The sequence below is a fragment of the Polypterus senegalus genome, chromosome 13, assembly GCF_016835505.1.
Source record: "Polypterus senegalus isolate Bchr_013 chromosome 13, ASM1683550v1, whole genome shotgun sequence".
NCBI classification, from domain to species: domain Eukaryota; kingdom Metazoa; phylum Chordata; class Cladistia; order Polypteriformes; family Polypteridae; genus Polypterus; species Polypterus senegalus.
In genome coordinates this window covers 44,040,710-44,059,518 of record NC_053166.1, presented here as the reverse complement: position 1 = coordinate 44,059,518, position 18,809 = coordinate 44,040,710, and the positions used below count along the sequence as shown (strand labels likewise).

At 36.8% G+C, this 18,809-nt stretch overlaps 1 protein-coding gene across 1 annotated transcript in view; it reads right to left on the bottom strand.

Annotated features, from left to right (window-relative positions):
- The window catches only part of rad50 (RAD50 homolog, double strand break repair protein), a 142,422-nt gene that overhangs the window by 26,353 nt on the left and 97,260 nt on the right, over positions 1-18,809 (bottom strand). Inside the window, exons 21-22 of the mRNA XM_039774597.1 lie at positions 7,700-7,827; positions 5,378-5,602 (exon numbers count right to left, since the gene is read on the bottom strand). Coding sequence (XP_039630531.1) covers positions 5,378-5,602; positions 7,700-7,827 — 353 coding nt within the window. The remainder of the gene's footprint in view (positions 1-5,377; positions 5,603-7,699; positions 7,828-18,809) is intronic.

The window sequence follows — 18,809 nt, the reverse complement described above, 5'->3', positions numbered from 1 at the left end:
TTTCATGTCTCCCTGCAGCCTTTTTATTTAATCCATGGCTTCTCCGCTGTTTTATTGTTCATTTATTATGATTATAGTTATTGTGTAGGTATTTTAGACTTAGTTTACTGTTCAGGTACCCATTTCCTTTACCGTTCCAACTATACCCCCATTAACATGTCTATCGAGGTGATCACCATCAATAAAAGAACTGTCACTTATCGAGTGGTTTCCAGGCACGGAGATGCCGCCTGCCTTTTCCATTCTCTGTGTTACATATTGCATGGCCATATAAGACTCACTCTTGATATCCAGAGGAACATTGTGTCTTATGTACTGAATGACTGGGACAGGTTCAAGGTGTAGACTGATGACGGTACAGGAGATAATTATACTACATAGGAGCACTATAAGAGTGAAATGTTTAAGCCCTTCACCTATGGTTTTGCATGTGAACTGATGGCTGCCGCTGAATTGTTCGGTTGTCGCTTTCAAGTGTACCCAAATGGCCAAATATTTTACACCTTTGGAGAACCGCCAATGCCTCTTAAACATCTTAGATTCACATGTGACGATTTGAGTAGTGGACACTTTGATGTTTATGAATGTTTCAACTCTCAAAAGCTGGATGCGAAGTTATCGATGAAACCGGTTGTATGCTTATAACGCTTAACAGATGAAGAATGTCACTTCAACACAACAAGTCCTGCAAATCCTAACATAATTGAAACAAACCATGAAACTTAAACCGATTATGACAGCAGCAATCCAAGCTGTGAGAAAACAATAAAACGGAGGCGTGTCAGACGTCATGGTACATTTTCTGATGCAGCTAGACGGAAACAACTTTGTGACGCTGCCCCCAAATACTCGCAGAAAAATCCACAAGTTAATAGACACGCTGCCGCTAAATATTCGCAGGCAAATCCACAACTTAATACCGAGAATGCCTGTCAAACATCTTAGATTCACGAGTACCGATTTGGGTAGTGAACACTTCAATGAATGAAACCTGTTATCTTTACAATGGTTGACAAACACGGAATGTATCTTGAACACAACAGTCCTCCAAATATGAACCTGATTGAAAGAAATAATGATAATCAAATCCTTGATGACAGCAACATTCATAACAGTGACAAAACAATTACATTGACAATCATGTTACGTTATATTTTAAAATGTTTCCTTTTCTTTTTCATAACTTCTTTAACACACTACTTCTCGGCTGCAAAGCGCGGGTATTTTGCTAGTAATAATATAAAACAAAATGCATTTTCGGTAATTTGCATCAAAGTTCAAATGAAATCTATTTTGTTGGAGTTATTAATGTTCTTTGGAAATTATCATTTTGTATATCACTTCGATGTATTTCAGTTTCCTTGTACATTCCAAAGAAATGGGCATTAGCTTAGGCATGAGGAAAAATTTCATTGACACGAATCTATACTAATAAAAGGCAAAGCCCTCACTGACTGACTGACTCACTCATCACTAATTCTCCAACTTCCCGTGTAGGTAGAAGGCTGAAATTTGGCAGGCTCATTCCCTACAGCTTACTTACAAAAGTTAGGCAGGTTTCATTTCGAAATTCTACACGTAACGGTCATAACTGGACCTTTCGACCATATATACGTCCATAGCCTGCAGCTCGTTTGCCGTGTGAGGCAGAGTTGCGTCCCACATCATCACGCCTCCCATGTAATTGAGTGCCTGCCCATATAAGGTAAATATTCGCGGGTGAAGGACTGTGCTTATGCAAACGAAGATGAGATGGTCTAGTGTTTGGCACAAACTCAGCGAAAGTGCCGGGTCTTAGCTAACATTAAATAAAGCCGTGGACATCGCAAGATCACACAAGAGAGCGGCTCATGTGTACTGACTGTGAACGCAGTACGTAGAGAACAAGGAAGAGCTCCAAAGAGCGCTGAACAAAAACGCATTACACAATTGAGAAGGCAGCAAAAGAATATGAAGTGAGTGACGCATACAAGCATATTCATAAGTGCAGCTACTGCGGAAACAAAGCGCGTGTAAACCGTAAGTTTAAATTAAGTTTATAGACACGCTGCCGCTGGCGTTTGTCATGCCTACGACGAATACGATATTCACGAGATACAAGTTTAATGAGAAGTTACGAGGTATAAATTAGACTTTGGATCACTTTCTAATGGGGTTAAAATTGCTGTAATGGAGTTAAACTTGCGGGTGAAGGATTGTGCTTATGCAAACGAATAGGAAAGCAAGGTGTAGAGGACGCGGGGTATAGACGAGACTTTTGATCACTTTGTAACTAAGTTAAAATTGTTGGTGAAGGACTGTGCTTATGCAAACGAAAATGAGATGGTCAGGGATAGAATAGTGTTTGGCACAAACTCAGCAAAAGTGCGACAGAAACTTTTAAGTGCCGGGTCTGAGCTAACATTAAATAATTGCTGGTGAAGGACTGTGCTTATGCAAACGAATAGAAAGCAAATGTTACATTATTTTTAAAATGTTTCCTTTTCTTTTTCATAACTTCTTTAACACACTTCTCTGCTGCGAAGCGCAGGTATTTTGCTAGTATTTCAATATAAGGTACTTCCAGTATGAAATATGACCTTGTACCTTGTATCCTATGACATTAGCAAATGACTAAAATAAAACACAAAGGCAAGTGAATTTTTTTTCCATAGAAAGCATAAAATTTAAAAATCAAACAGAAAAACAAGAACAAATAAATGACATTCCAAACTGAAAGAAAGAATGAAAAAGAAAAAATTACTGTTTGTCCAAATAAAATCCTGCTATTATAGTGCTAGTGAGGTACTTTAGCAAGCTACACCAATACATTAACATTATGACTAGATATAGTATGCCAGGCTGTAAGTAAAACATCTGGTAAGGGAAGATCTCATCTAAAAATATGCTAAAGCGTCTGTGGCAAGGTTCATGACAATTTCTTAAAATTTCCCAAATTTTTTTCTTTTTTTAATATCAGCTGTGGATTTAGGTTGTTAAAAATAAAAACATTTTTTTTTTTTACAAAAGATTCTTGTTCAGTGATCAATACTTATAGCAGCATGGGAATGACAATCCAAAAGTGTGGCAAAAAAAAGCAGTCTGGATAGAGCTCAGATTAATATGTTATGGGGGAAGGTAGTGCTGGAGATTGCTATAGCATTTCTATATATACTGTACCACTACTACTGCAATTGTATTATGTAAATGGCATATTCTGGATTTTGTTTGTTGGAAAGTAAGATGTAATTTAATTGGGAAAACATGTTTATATATATATATGTAAATTTCATAGTACAGTATTTGCAATATGATGTTTTATTAAAAGGCTATTTTATGGTTTATACTTCATAAAGTATTCTATATACATAAATCAAATCTGGGAGAAAAAAATTTAAGGTAAAAATGAGTTGTAGAAAGCATGCTAGTAAACAAAAATTTTCAAGAGGATGTAAGGTAACAAAATAGGCCTTGACTAAATACATCCAACTGCAGTAAAAAGATGCAAGCTTTAGAATTTGATTCTTCATACTGATTGTGTTAATATGATGATTATCTGCTTTGATGTAAAGCATTACAATTGCCACTTCCTGTATAAGTCACAGACAATTTTCAGCAGTTTTCTTACTATATTTTGACAAACAACTTAAGAAAGCTTGTACAGAGACAGGTTGCTCATGAACTTTACTTAGTGTGAACTAAGATACCACACTATAAAACATAACGCACACTACACTCTTATTTAGACTGATACGCAATTATAAACTCCTTTCTGCTCAATTTTGTAATTGTAATTAAAGAAATATACAAGAGAATCAGAGTTAAAAAGCAGCCCTGAATTAGACTTTGAGGCTGGTTGGTAATCTATGTACAGTACTTTAAATTATTATTGCTGCTATTATTATTACTATTGTTAATAATAATAATAATAATAAAATATTATTTTGCAATAATAATGGAAATGGTTATCTTGTAAAAAAGCCTATGGATTAAAATTCAGATGACACGACTAACTAAAGGAAAAGGATGAATATCTAAAAAGGAAGAACACACTTCACAGGTTGCTGTAACACTATGACACAGACTTTCCAAAAGCCATACTAGGCTTAGGAAAATGTTAATCTATTGTTTTCAGCTTTGATAATGGCTTTAGATTTTGGTTTTTGCTTAGCTGAACTGGATATTTCATTTGATACAACATTCATTTACTGTGTTGATGGCTAATTTATGAGAGTGGCCCTGCTTTTCGGACTTGTAAAAAATATACATTCTGAAACCCACTTAATTCAGTCAGAGTTATGCCTTGCCAAATCCTATCCCAGCAACACTTGGCTCAAGGCAGAAACCAGCCCTGGATTGGGCACCAGTCCGTGGCAAGGCCCACTCATACAAACTCACATACTCATACTACCTTATCTTGATGTTTTTGTTATAGTTTCAGACTCTATATTTGTTCAACTGAATCTATCTTTTCACCTTAAAATGGCTGTCCAAGCTTAGATCTGAGTGCTGACTTCTGAAACTCAAATGTGAATTTTACACAGTATAACAATATGGTTGCATGGTTTGCAAATGTGAGTCTGACAAACACCCAACACAAAAAACTCTCCATTACAGACCCAGTTGATCTGAAATGTACAAGTAATACCCTAGGAGCATAGGCTGTCTCATTTGTTCTATTTTCAGCATTAGTTTTCGTGCAGATATCCAGTAATTAATAACATCTTAACTCTTGTAAAATAGTTACAGAGCAGTGATAAAACTTCAGCATACTGTGTATGAAAGAGCATTTGCAGGCAATACATTTAACATTGTAAGACCCTTACATTTTATAGAACTCAACCAAAAAAAAAAAAATTATGGAAAGGAGATGAGTATGTGTCAGTAGTAATATAAATCACTATAACACGGAGAACATGGAGAATATGCTGGGGCTCTAAGGCATACTTGCTTGGCTTGAGTTAATTACACTTTGAAAACAAGCAATAAAGCTTAGGATAGAGAAAAAAAACTTTCTATAAATAACTGAACTGAGCAAAAAGATTGAAAAAAAAAAATGGATTAATAGACGATTTTTAAAAAAAAAAAAAACCTACCGGAACTTGCTGTAGTGCTGACTGGGTTATATTGCCAAATGCAAAGCTTGCAAAGTACATTATCTGATTAGAAGGAGATGAGCTCAATCCTGATCAATCTGTCATACATTGCTTTTACATGTAATACAGGGTGATGCAATAAAGTTAATTATAAAATGCAACATTATTATGGACTACATTACTTAAATGAAAACAACCAATCACATGAAACTAATAAGCTTAAAATGCAAATCTTAACAAAAACAAGTTAACTATCTTAAACAAGCTTTGTAGGACCCTGGGATAATATTACTAATACTTACTGATCAAGCGCCTTGTAGTAGATATCCAAATCCTTGTTTGCCAGTTCGGTTGTTCTCATAACAATCATTCTTTCTCTAAACTTTTCTTCAGCATCTTTGTATTGGGGGTCCCGCAGTTCCTTTTTACAATGAATAATCTCTTCCTCAAAACCTTTTTGCCTGCCAATTGCCAGACTTCGATTCTTCTTTAATTCTTCTATTTTGCTTTCTAGGTCACGGTGTTCTCTTAATAAAAATGAAGTGAAGTTAAAACACAATATGTCTTTTATCTAAAATAGCGTTTAAATATCTGACCTTTTAAAAGTTAAAGAGATTATATAATGTGTACATAGTGTAGACACAAAAACACAGTAAAGGTGTAATCTGGCTAATATTGTACAGTATAGAGTTCTTTAAATGTGTTCTATGTCCAACCACCTGCATTAAACTGTTTTGGGATTATACAAATATTTGTGGTGTACAATGAAGACTTTGATGGATTCTGAACAATGTTCACAGTGTAGAGAAGGAAGTGAAATAAGGGACAGACATCTGGATGACTGCAAACATGTTCTAAATCAGACATCTAGAGGCAAAGAATGGATGACATTACAGAAAGAAGGGCTAAATTCATTTAAGATCAACAGAATGAAATTTAACATGTAATAGGAGATGGAATTAAAAGCACGACATTACTTAAAGAGTCAAACTCACACTGAAGATAAAACTAAAATACTGCTAGGGCCAACCTGAGAAAAGGCTGACACACACAAATAGAATTTGAGGGATAATGCATAGTGCAGTTGTCTCCGTATTTCTATCATTACTTCCAAGAAATCATTAGCATGATGGATATAGACACAAGAAGGCATTGCATAAATAATGAAAAACAAGATAATAAATATTGACTCTGCAAATAGTGAACGCTGCAGTGTTAGCTTCACAACATGTTCTCCAAAACTGCCAAAATGTTCATGAACTTTGCTGAACCTGGCAAAGTGAATTTAAGTCAATGTGTGTGGGGGGTGATGGAAACAAACTAGTTTTAAGTGGGTTATAATTGTGAATTGGTTTTTTAAGTGTGACTATGAGCTAGGGACGTGGTTGCCAGCTATGCTGGACTGATCATTGTGGCCAAAAATGTGACCTAAATCTTTTGTTATTATTATTATTATTTCAAAGGGTCTCAAGAGATTTCTGACTTGGAGACAATAAGGGATCCTTTAAGGCTTGGCTAGATAGCTAGATAGATAGATAGATAGATAGATTCAGCCAGTACATAAATGCATCCAGTGTTATATACAATCTGTGGCAACGCTTATAATAGTATTATTATGGTCAGCTAATTTACCCCTCAACAATGTTTTGCTTTTATTTTATTTTTTTTTAAACATAAGTACTGTGCGGTGCAAATTCAGCTGGAACAGAGATCAGGTAGTGACATCACACAAGTATAAAGCAGATTGGGCAGAGACGTAAAATGTGAGTTAGAGTACACTAATTATATGTATGCATGAAACTTATGTGCATGGCTGCTACAGCTCTGTGATAGCATGTTGGCCTTGAAAAATATTATGGGGCATGCGAAAAAAAATAATCTAAGCTAGCCGCACAGCGAATTTCTACAAAAATACTCAACGAACAAGGTCATTGGTGAACACAACATGCTAACTGTGAAAAACACTGCTGAATTTCACTGATCAACACTATTTGTAAGCTAAGAAACGTAACATAACATACAATGTTAGAATTTGAATCCTCAAATGTGAAAACCCCAAAATACACATGTACAAAAATGTCTAATACTATAAGTAGTGTCCCAGAAAATGACATGTACAATAAAATAATTTGATAATGGTAAATTATTCAGCTTTATACTGAATACTCCCAAATTCTGAATCATGCTTCCTCCTCCAAAAATTACAGAGAATATGCATTCTTTATGTCTTGATTTGCTAAAATAAGGTTCATATTTAATATGTAGAAAAACTGTATCAATTAAAATACTAATGTAAACACAGCTTGTCTGGTAAAAGACAAAAGTTTTCATTGCTGATGTAGAGATCTACAAAAATGAATTTCTCTCATCTTTTTCACTGCAAAGGGTGAATAACATTATAATAATATTAAATTATTACAGTAAATAAAATAAGCCTTACTAAAATAAATGATTTATAAAATAACAAGAACATGGGATTGACATTACTGTTTCACAGTCCATGAACCCTGCTTCGATTTCCGGCTTGAAAGGAATCTATATCTGGTGAATCCATGGTTCTTCTTTAATTGTAAACCAAAATGAAATTACAGAGTCAAAAAAGAGAAGTTAGAGGAGATACATACTTTCTTAACTGCACTACTTGCATATTCCCTATTTCTTTCAGAAGTTCCCCCCTTTTCTCTGCAACGACTTTAAGCTCTTCAGTTCGCTTTCGCAGTGTCAAGTTATCCTGTAACCATCTTTCTTGGACCTGTATCAAAGAAGGATTTAAAGAGACTTTCCATTATTTACTCTCTCTCACACACACTATAAATATGTGTATCTACAAAATACCTCAAGATTTACATACTGTAAATATATAAAAAGATTCAAAGCCAATTTCCAGTATAACTAATACTGTAAGTTATCCATTAAGAAATTATTCTAAAACCATGTAAGCAGTAGAAATTGTACTTGGTATTATTATTGAAGCAGTAGGCATTCGTATTGCTCAGTTACAGGTCAAACTGACTCTTTTTTACACACTCTTATTTATAAATAAACTTTTTAAATAAGTAGATGAACTAAAATTAGCCAAGAAACACTGCTGTAAACCTCTTAGTGTTTAATTTTATATCAACCAAACAATTAAAAAGATCTACTGGGGTCAATTATAACTTCACATGGAAAATCAACAAAATAAAACTAATCAATACCAAGTAAAACTTAGATATTTTAGATTTAAAATCTTAACTATTAATATGTTATAATATGACAAATCCATCGTAACACATAAAGCATTATTTATTAAGCACACACTAGAAAACTTAAAAAAAAAAAAAAAAAAAGGCTGATGGAATTTTCTTCACATCACTTTCAAGAAAAATGATATCTCTAGATCTTGTCGCATCTATACACCACTACGTGAAATATTACTCATAAAAAAACCTCTCCAATCACATAAACTTTACTGTAGCATATACAATGCTCAATTTCCATAAGCACTTGCATGATAAAGATCATTTGTAGTTGCAAAGCAAAGACTTGCTCATAAAGTATTAATAATACTTAGAAATGTATAGATTTAAGGCTTCAAATGTTGTAAGATAAAGAGTTCTTACTAGAAATACATTAAAAAATTATAGCCACCTTTGATTTTCACTGTTCAGTATTATTCCAAATATCCTGTTACTGTAACTCTTCATTAAAAGGTATTTTACAATACAAAATATACATAAAACATTTAATATACATATGGATACAATTTAAATACACATAGCATAAATAACATGAAACATACATACATACATACACAAACACAAATATATTTATGTATACATGTTTAAATAGAACAACTAAGTAAATTTTACATTTTAGAAAGAATTATTTAAGAAACTACACAGTATTAATTGGGAAACAAAGGCTGATTTTATTCAAATACTCATCAATGTGACATATTTACAAATGAAAACTAAGAAATGCTGTGATCTGCTATTAGATAAAAACAAATCAGCTAGAATATGCATTCCCTTAAACATTTCAAACCAAACAATCACAGGTGAAGTAATGCTGCTCTAACTCTGTCACTTTATGCATACTTTATTGTGTTGTAGATTTACATTTACATGGATATATTTTCTGTTTTTACCTTATCAATTAACAAATGAAATGAAAAAGAGCATTATTACAATTGAAAGTGTAGGCTTTTCATTTACAGAAATTGCAAAGAAAATGATCAAATTGTCAGTGAGTATGTTGTTCTACACAATCTAAAGGAAACTGGAAGAAACTCTTCATAGGAAGAGATCTGGCAGACCCAAACTCACAACCCAATTTGAAGACAATGTTCTGAAGGACACCAGCTTGCTAATAGGTGTCTCACAGAACAACTTCAGGCACAGCTTAACAGTGGGTGCAAAAACAAGTCTCCTTTCTTTGGAGAAGACTTTGTCCAGTCTGCAGAAGTCCACACCCAGTTTTTCAAGGCCCTATTTTGTCATTTAAGTAATGGCTTTCTTATTGCCACTCACCCTGTCAAACCAGCATAAAGTTTCTTCTTCACAGCAATTCCTGCTTAGTAACCTTTGCACATTTGGAATTGGGCAGTTTTTCCCATTCTTCCTGTCACATCCTCTCAAGATCTATTACACTGAATGGAAAGCATCTATAAACTTCCACCCTGCTTTGGTTAGGCCACTCAGGGACAGTCAGAGACTTGTCCTGAAGTAACTTCAGTGTTGCCCTGGCTGTATGCTTCAGGTCTTTGTCATGCTGAACGATAAACTGTTATCCCATCCTGAGGTTCAAAACACTGAAGCAGATTTTCTTCAAGGACCTCTCTGTATTTAGCTGCATTCACCCTTTCCTCAATTCTGACTATTCTCCCTGTTCCTCTGCTGACAAGCACACCCACACAATATTGCTGCCACCACTATGTTTCACTGCAGGGTTGCATTAGTCTGGTGATGAGCACTGCCTGGTCTTCACCAGACATACTGCTTGGAGTTCTACCCAAAGAGTTCAACTTTTATCTCATCAGACCAAAAAATCTTTTTCCTCATGTTCTTAGAGTCCTTTAAATTGTGAAATACCTTTCACTCAACAGTGGCTTCTGTCTCATCACTCTACCATAAACATCTGACTAATGGGGTGCTGCTGAGATGGTCACTCTTTTGACAGGTTCACCAATTTCAGCAGAGGACTTCTGGAATTCTGTTAGAGTGAACAATGGGTTCTTGGTCACCTCCTTAACACCAAGGCCCTTCTTGCCTGGTTACTCAGTATTGCCGGATGGCCCACTCTAGGAAATGTTGTAGTTGTTCCAAACTTCATTCATTACAGAATTATTGCGGTCACTGTGCTCCTGGGAATACTCAGACTTCATGGGTTGGTTTTTGTTCTAACATGCATGCATTTGAATTGTGGGGACTTACACACACACACACACACAAGTATATGTATATATATATATATATATATATATATATACACACACACACACACACTAGGGGGCTTCGCTCACCAACCCCTCCAGTTGTTTTTTTGCCTTCTCTTTGCTCAATCAGCTGCTGACTTGCTGCTGCTCCTGTGCGGTGTGATCGGCATTTTGTGTGGCGCTTCAAATGTTTTAAAGTCACTTCCTTGTCTCTCCTCTCCCCCAGACATCCTCAAACACTAATCAATCTCTTTTCACTGTTCCATTGATTCACAGAGTAATATTTTCCGTTTGTTTGCGCTAATACGATCTTTTCTCTACGGCTATGCACCATTGTGAAGAGGGGGGCTAATTTTCCTACTTCCATTATCTCTAACCTTCTCTGCATGTGTATTACGGGACTTGCTTCCAAAGGTTGTATGTATGACATGACTTGCCCCTCTCGTGGAAAGTGTCTCTTCTGTCTCTCAAAGATCAAGTCTCGTTGCAGTCTCATCCCAAGTTTTTCTTCTATTTTATTTATATATATATATATATATATATATATATATATATATATATATATATATATATACACACACATACACATATATATACAGGTATATATATATATATATACATACAGTAGAATCTCGCTTATCCGACATAAACAGGCCGGCAGAACGTCGGATAAGCGACAATGTCGGATAATGGGAGGTGTTAACAAAAAGCCTATTAAACATCCAACTATGTTATCATTTTACACATTATGAAGCTAATACAGTGTACTGGTTCATTAACATCTCTGAACACGTACAAATCGGTTTATGACCAAAAAGTTTGCCAAACTCTTGCCTCTGTTCACAACCACACACTCGGTATAGGAACAAGCCAGTTTCCCTTTTGGTTTGTGCGTGCCAATGATTTCCGCACGTGTTCAGTCTCTCCCTGTGCATTTCCTGTGCAGCGCGAGAGAGACACAGACAGACACACGCACGGGCGAGTGACAGACACACGAGAGAAAGAGAGACACACGCACACGCGCTAGAGAAAGAGAGACACAAGCGCAAACCTGCACGAGAGAGACACGCACGCACACACAAGCGTGCGTGAGAGAGACACGCGCGCACATGAGAGAGACATGCACTCGCGCGCGCGTGCACACACACACAAGCGCGCGCGAGAGAGACAGGCACGCACACACACGTGCGCGTGAGAGAGAGGGACACACACGCACACACACAAGCCCGCACGAGAGAGGGACACGCATGCACACACATACACAAGGGCGCGCGAGAGAGACACGCACGCACACACGCCAGAGAGGGCTGGCCACATAATCCCCTGTAATCATGTTTTACAACAAAGCAACATCAAAATTTAACTCAAAAAAATTAACTTGATTAACGTGATAGGTGAAAATGCGCGAAGTAGAAACCATGCGCTTGTATGGTTATTTTTATATATTTTAAGCCCTTATAAACTCTCCCACACTGTTTATAAATATTCTCTGCACAGTTATACAGCATAAACCCATTGTATTCTCTTAGATATTAGGTAAGATTCATTGAAATTATGTATGTAAACACACTGTTTATATACAATAAAACCTAAATATTATTTTAAAGATATCGAGTGTCTCCGATATCACACATCACACAGCTATTACAATAGACAGGCCACCAGCAATAAATACGTACAATGCAAGAAAAATTGTATACAGTAAATGTGTGTACAGTGACACTAAACGTACGCGTACATGTACTAAGTACTGTAAGTAGAAAATTAATTATAGTTACTCACCAACAATGACACGACGACTTGTCCAATAACGATGAGTTTAGTTTTACTACACAACAAAGGAGAGCGTTACAGCTCTTCTAAAGGAGCCTCTTCAGGCAACTGTATATCACCGCCGTTGTTCTTCTTCCGGCAGACTTCAATCCAAATCCCTAAAGCAGATTCCATCCAGACTACTGCCTTATTACATCCACTTACAACTCATTTTGCACCCTGGTTAAAAGGACACTGTGCCCGTAGATCTTATATTCCTTTCCTACTTTTTAAATAAAAAGAATCATAGCCTCATTTAAGCAGCAGCAGGAACAGATCGTTTTGAAGCCATAATGAAGGGCCTGACTATGCACAAAAGTTAACTCTTTACACAGCGAAACATGTCGATGCTGAATGAGCGAGACGAGACTTCCTGGTTAACACTGCATTCAGCACACAGGAACTTAACTGCATGCTCTGATTGGTTAGCTTCTCAGTCGGGAGAACTTAACTGCGTGCTCTGATTGGTTAGCTTCTCAGTCGGGAGAACTTAACTGCGTGCTCTGATTGGTTTGATTCTCAGTCATCTGCCAATAGCGTCCCTTGTATGAAATCAACTGGGCAAACCAACTGAGAAAGCATGTACAGGAAGTAAAAAGACACATTGTCCGCAGAACCTGCGAAGCAGCGAAAAATCTGCATTATATATTTAGTTATGCTTACATATAAAATCTGCGATAGAGTGAAGCCGCGAAAGTCGAAGCGCGATATAGCGAGGGATTACTGTATATAGAAATACAAAATATATATATATATATATATATATATATATATATATATATATATATATATATACATATACAGTGGTGTGAAAACTATTTGCCCCTTCCTGATTTCTTATTCTTTTGCATGTTTGTCACACAAAATGTTTCTGATCATCAAACACATTTAACCATTAGTCAAATATAACACAAGTAAACACAAAATGCAGTTTTTAAATGATGGTTTTATTATTTAGGGAGAAAAAATCCAAACCTACATGGCCCTGTGTGAAAAAGTAATTGCCCCTGAACCTAATAACTGGTTGGGCCACCCTTAGCAGCAATAACTGCAATCAAGCGTTATGCGATAACTTGCAATGAGTCTTTACAGCTCTGAGGAATTTTGGCCCACTCATCTTTGCAGAATTGTTGTAATTCAGCTTTATTTGAGGGTTTTCTAGCATGAACCGCCTTTTAAGGTCATGCCATAGCATCTCAATTGGATTCAGGTCAGGACTTTGACTAGGCCACTCCAAAGTCTTCATTTTGTTTTTCTTCAGCCATTCAGAGGTGGATTTGCTGGTGTGTTTTGGGTCATTGTCCTGTTGCAGCACCCAAGATCGCTTCAGCTTGAGTTGACGAACAGATGGCCGGACATTCTCCTTCAGGATTTTTTGGTAGGCAGTAGAATTCATGGTTCCATCTATCACAGCAAGCCGTCCAGGTCCTGAAGCAGCAAAACAACCCCAGACCATCACACTACCACCACCATATTTTACTGTTGGTATGATGCTCTTTTCTGAAATGGTGTGTTCCTTTTACGCCAGATGTAACGGACATTTGCCTTCCAAAAGTTCAACTTTTGTCTCATCAGTCCACAAGGTATTTTCCCAAAAGTCTTGGAAATCATTGAGATGTTTCTTAGCAAAATTGAGATGAGCCCTAATGTTCTTTTTGCTTAACAGTGGTTTGCGTCTTGGAAATCTGCCATGCAGGCCGTTTTTGCCCAGTCTCTTTTTTATGGTGGAGTCGTGAACACTGACCTTAATTGAGGCAAGTGAGGCCTGCAGTTCTTTAGACGTTGTTCTGGGGTCTTTTGTGACCTCTCGGATGAGTCGTCTTGGGGTAATTTTGGTCGGCCGGCCACTCCTGGGAAGGTTCACCACTGTTCCATGTTTTTGCCATTTGTGGATAATGGTTCTCACTGTGGTTCGCTGGAGTCCCAAAGCTTTAGAAATGGCTTTATAACCTTTACCAGACTGATAGATCTCAATTACTTCTGTTCTCATTTGTTCCTGAATTTCTTTGGATCTTGGCATGATGTCTAGCTTTTGAGGTGCTTTTGGTCTACTTCTCTGTGTCAGGCAGCTCCTATTTAGGTGATTACTTGATTGAAACAGGTGTGGCAGTAATCAGGCCTGGGGTGGCTATGGAAATTGAACTCAGGTGTGATACACCACAGTTAGGTTATTTTTAACAAGGGGGCAATTACATTTTCACACAGGGCCATGTAGGTTTGGATTTTTTTTTCTCCCTAAATAATAAAACCATCATTTAAAAACTGCATTTTGTGTTTACTTGTGTTATATTTGACTAATGGTTAAATGTGTTTGATGATCAGAAACATTTTGTGTGACAAACATGCAAAAGAATAAGAAATCAGGAAGGGGGCAAATAGTTTTTCACACCACTGTGTATATGTATATGTGTATATATATATATATATATATTTTTTTTTGAAGCTGGAGATCCACAAAGGGAGAAGATGTACCATGTATTATAAAGTAGTTTTTGCTATCTTGGAGTTTGCTAAAAGACACCTGAAGGACTCTGAGATGGTGAGAAATAAGATTCTCTGGTCTGATGAGACCAAGATAGAACTTTTTGGCCTTAATTCTAAGCGGTATGTGTGGAGACAACCAGGCACTGCTCATCACTTGTCCAATACAGTCCCCACAGTGAAGCATGGCGGTGGCAGCATCATGCTGTGGGGGTGTTTTCAGCTGCAGGGACAGGACGACTGGTTGCAATCGAGGGAAAGATGAATGCGGCCAAGTACAGGGATATACTGGACAAAAACCTTCTCCAGAGTGCTAAGGACCTCAGACTGGGCCGATGGTTTACCTTCCAACAAGACAATGACCCTAAGCACACAGCTAAAAAAACGAAAGAGTGGCTTCACAACAACTAAGCGAGTGTTCTTAAATGGCCCAGCCAGAGCCCTGACTTAAACCCAATTGAGCATCTCTGGAGAGACCTAAAAATGGCTGTCCACCAACGTTTACCATCCAACCTGACAGAACTGGAGAGGATCTGCAAGGAGGAATGGCAGAGGATCCCCAAATCCAGGTGTGAAAAACTTGTTGCATCTTTCCCAAGAAGACTCACGGCTGTATTAGCTCAAAAGGGTGCTTCTACTAAATACTGAGCAAAGGGTCTGAATACTTAAGACCATGATGTGATATTTCAGTTTTTCTTTTTTAATAAATCTGCAACAATTTCAAAAATTCTTTTTTTTGTCTGTCAATATGGGGTGCTGTGTGTACATTAATGAGGTAAAAAATTAATTTAAATGATTTTAGCAAATGGCTGCAATATAACAAAGAGTGAAAAATTGAAGGGGGTCTGAATACTTTCCGTACCCGCTGTACATGCACTCTGCTGAAAACAGTAGTGGTGCAGCGGTAGCATTACCGCTTCATAATAAGGCATACGTGGGTTCGGGTCCCACGTCCACCCACTGTGAATTGTGACCCAAAAGAGTCTGTTTTTCTTTATTTTTTCATTTAACAGCAAATTCCAAGGTGGACTGACAGCGAGCAAAGTGAGAACCCTAGTAAAGATATATCAAATGGAAATGTGCATCTTGTTTTATGTCTATAACAAAAAAAAAAAATTATTTGAGTAACGATTTCAACTGCTATTGTAGTTATTGATGGCGGGTTTAGCAGTTTAAATTTTTAAATATGAAATTAATAAGGTGGAATGTGTTCTTACTTTTGAGTGTTTTCTACACGGTAAATGTGTTAGTACCTGGGATTGCGCCAGTATAACTGGAAGATTGCTTAGGAATGATACAGACTGGACAACTATATGTTTTAGGAAATGTTTTATTATTGCACTGTGCTGTGATTAAGACAACGTTTTACTGATCGCCTATCTGGACCTTGAACAATTTGTTCACGAGGGAGGGATGCTGCTGTTAAAAGCAAATGCTTTTTCGACAGCTGGTCCAGATGTGTTTATCCCAATGCTTTTTGTTGCCTCAGCACTCAAGAGGATCTGTAATGCCGACCTTCATACGTGCAATGCTCACCTTGGAGTGTCCCATGTGTGTCTGTGTGCCGGTGACTGATCTGCGCCGTGTCTCTCAGTCTCTCTGATGTGCTCCAGATTGACACCTTTGAATGTTTGGTGAAGCAGAGCAAATTCAACCTGATCTACCACAGTGGGTTTGTTGTCACCTTATTCAATGGATGGGGTTCATGGACGTCAAATGGCAATGAATAGAAGATGGATTAACGTAAATACGTGAGCTGCCGTCCGCAATTAGTCATGTCATTTTGATGGCGATTCTGAGTGGAGATGATTCCAGGACAGATCTCTTATGCGATCCTTCCACAGTATCTCTCAAACTTATTTAATTCAAATTGGTTATAAAGATTTCACTGCTGATCATTTTTTTATTATTATTAATTTTGATGAGTCTTTAAGTAGTATCGAACTCGGGTTTGCACTACGCTCAGAATTTGAAAAGCAACCACCTTAGTGAGTTGAGCCACTGACGGCGTCTTTTCTTTGTAGCGAACTCGTTACTTTTGTGCTCCACAAAATATTGTAAACTATTAATAAATTAAATATTTCAATACTTAATCGAATAATAACATCTGTGATTTAAGGATTTTACCTTTTCTTTCTCAAATGTGCTTACCTATATTATGGCAAAGTACAGGGATAAACCTTTATTTTCCGTCTACTCCTTTTTAATTAAGTCAGACCAAAGAAAACATTTAAGGCTATTAAATGTGATCTTAAGAAAAGATGAGGGTTAATTATAATACTAATTACAGGAGCGATTATAATGATACAGTGCAAAAGTGAATACTAATTGAAAGAGCCAGGAATCCATGAGTGAGACATCTTATTTTGTTTAACTCTTCCTATCATATAGTGCATTCTACCTGAAGGCGTTTTATGTATATATATATATATACTAGCAAAATACCCGCGCTTTGCAGCGGAGAAGTAGTGTGTTAAAGAAGTAATGAAAAAGAAAAGGAAACATTTTGAAAATAACGTAACATGATTGTCAATGTAATTGTTTTGTCACTGTTATCTACATCTATATCTATATATATCTATACATATATATATATATATCTATATCTATATATATATATATATATATCTATTTATCTATATATATATATATATAATATATATAATATAAATATCCTTTGGGGTGCGAGCAGTTGTTGCTGGGGGTGCCAGAATCCATCGAGGAAGGAAAATGAAAAACATTATTTGTAAAAAATCTTAATTTATCTATCCATTCCTAAATAATTAAATGGGCAGGCTATTTCGTATCAGTGCTACGCTGCTTGTTAAAACGGAAGACTCCTGCTCTTACATGCACTTAGTGCTGCATGGACATTTTGAACTATCGTATCTGTTCAAGTTCTATTTAAATTTTAAATATAAGTAATTTTTATTTAGTCGACAGAAATATGTTTGGTAGGAATGTAAATTAAATTTAGTCATCATTGCATACATTTTTCTTCACCATAGCAATTTAAAGACTAAATTCAACTTTCATTCCTACCAAAGATATTTCTGTCGACTAAATATAACCTACTTATATCCAAATTCGAGCTACTGAGCTGTCGCCTGCCTGCCTGGATAAGTCACCCTAGCTTCGCTCTTACTTTTTTACCGTTCATTTAATCATGGCTAGTTGCGAAAAAATTGGAAAATGGAAGGAGGATTACACTGAGTATGGCTTTACCAAAACAATTATTGATGGCGAATAAAGTATCCATTATTCATAAAGCTTCAATTGGTGATCTGTTTTTCTGCGTTAACCTCATATTTTTTCATACTTCTTCTGAAACCAAGGGGGTGCGAGGGTAAAATGAATCGGGAAGCGCTGATATATATATATTGAATATATTGAAATAGTTTTACTGTCAAATAATGCAAACAGTACGTGGCACGTGTTTTGCCCTAATTCTGGGCTCATCAGGCGTACACACTCACTGCACCCCCTCTCGGGAATCAAAACTCGGACGTCAGCGCTAGAGGCGAAGCCTCTCATGTTGCGCCATGGCGTGTGGTTCATTTATTTGACAGTATGTGGATCGGGGTCTATATATATATCTATACTAATAAAAGGCAAAGCCCTCACTGACTCACTCATCACTAATTCTCCAACTTCCCGTGTAGGTAGAAGGCTGAAATTTGGCAGTCTTATTCCTTACAGCTTACTTACAAAAGTTAAGCAGGTTTCATTTCGAAATTCTACATGTAAAGGTCATTACAGTCGACATCGTCCGCCATGTTGAACTTTCTTATTTATGGCCCCATCTTCGCGAAATTTGGTAGGCGGCCTCCCTGCACTAACCGAAACCGATGTACGTACTTATTTCGATGGTATGATGCCACTGTCAGCCGAAATATTGAACTTTCCAACGTCACTAATTTTCCAACTTCCCGTGTAGGTAGAAGGCTGACCCCATCTTCATGAAATTTGGTAGGTGGCTTCCCTGTGCTAACCAAAACCGATGTACGTACTTATTTCGGTTGTAT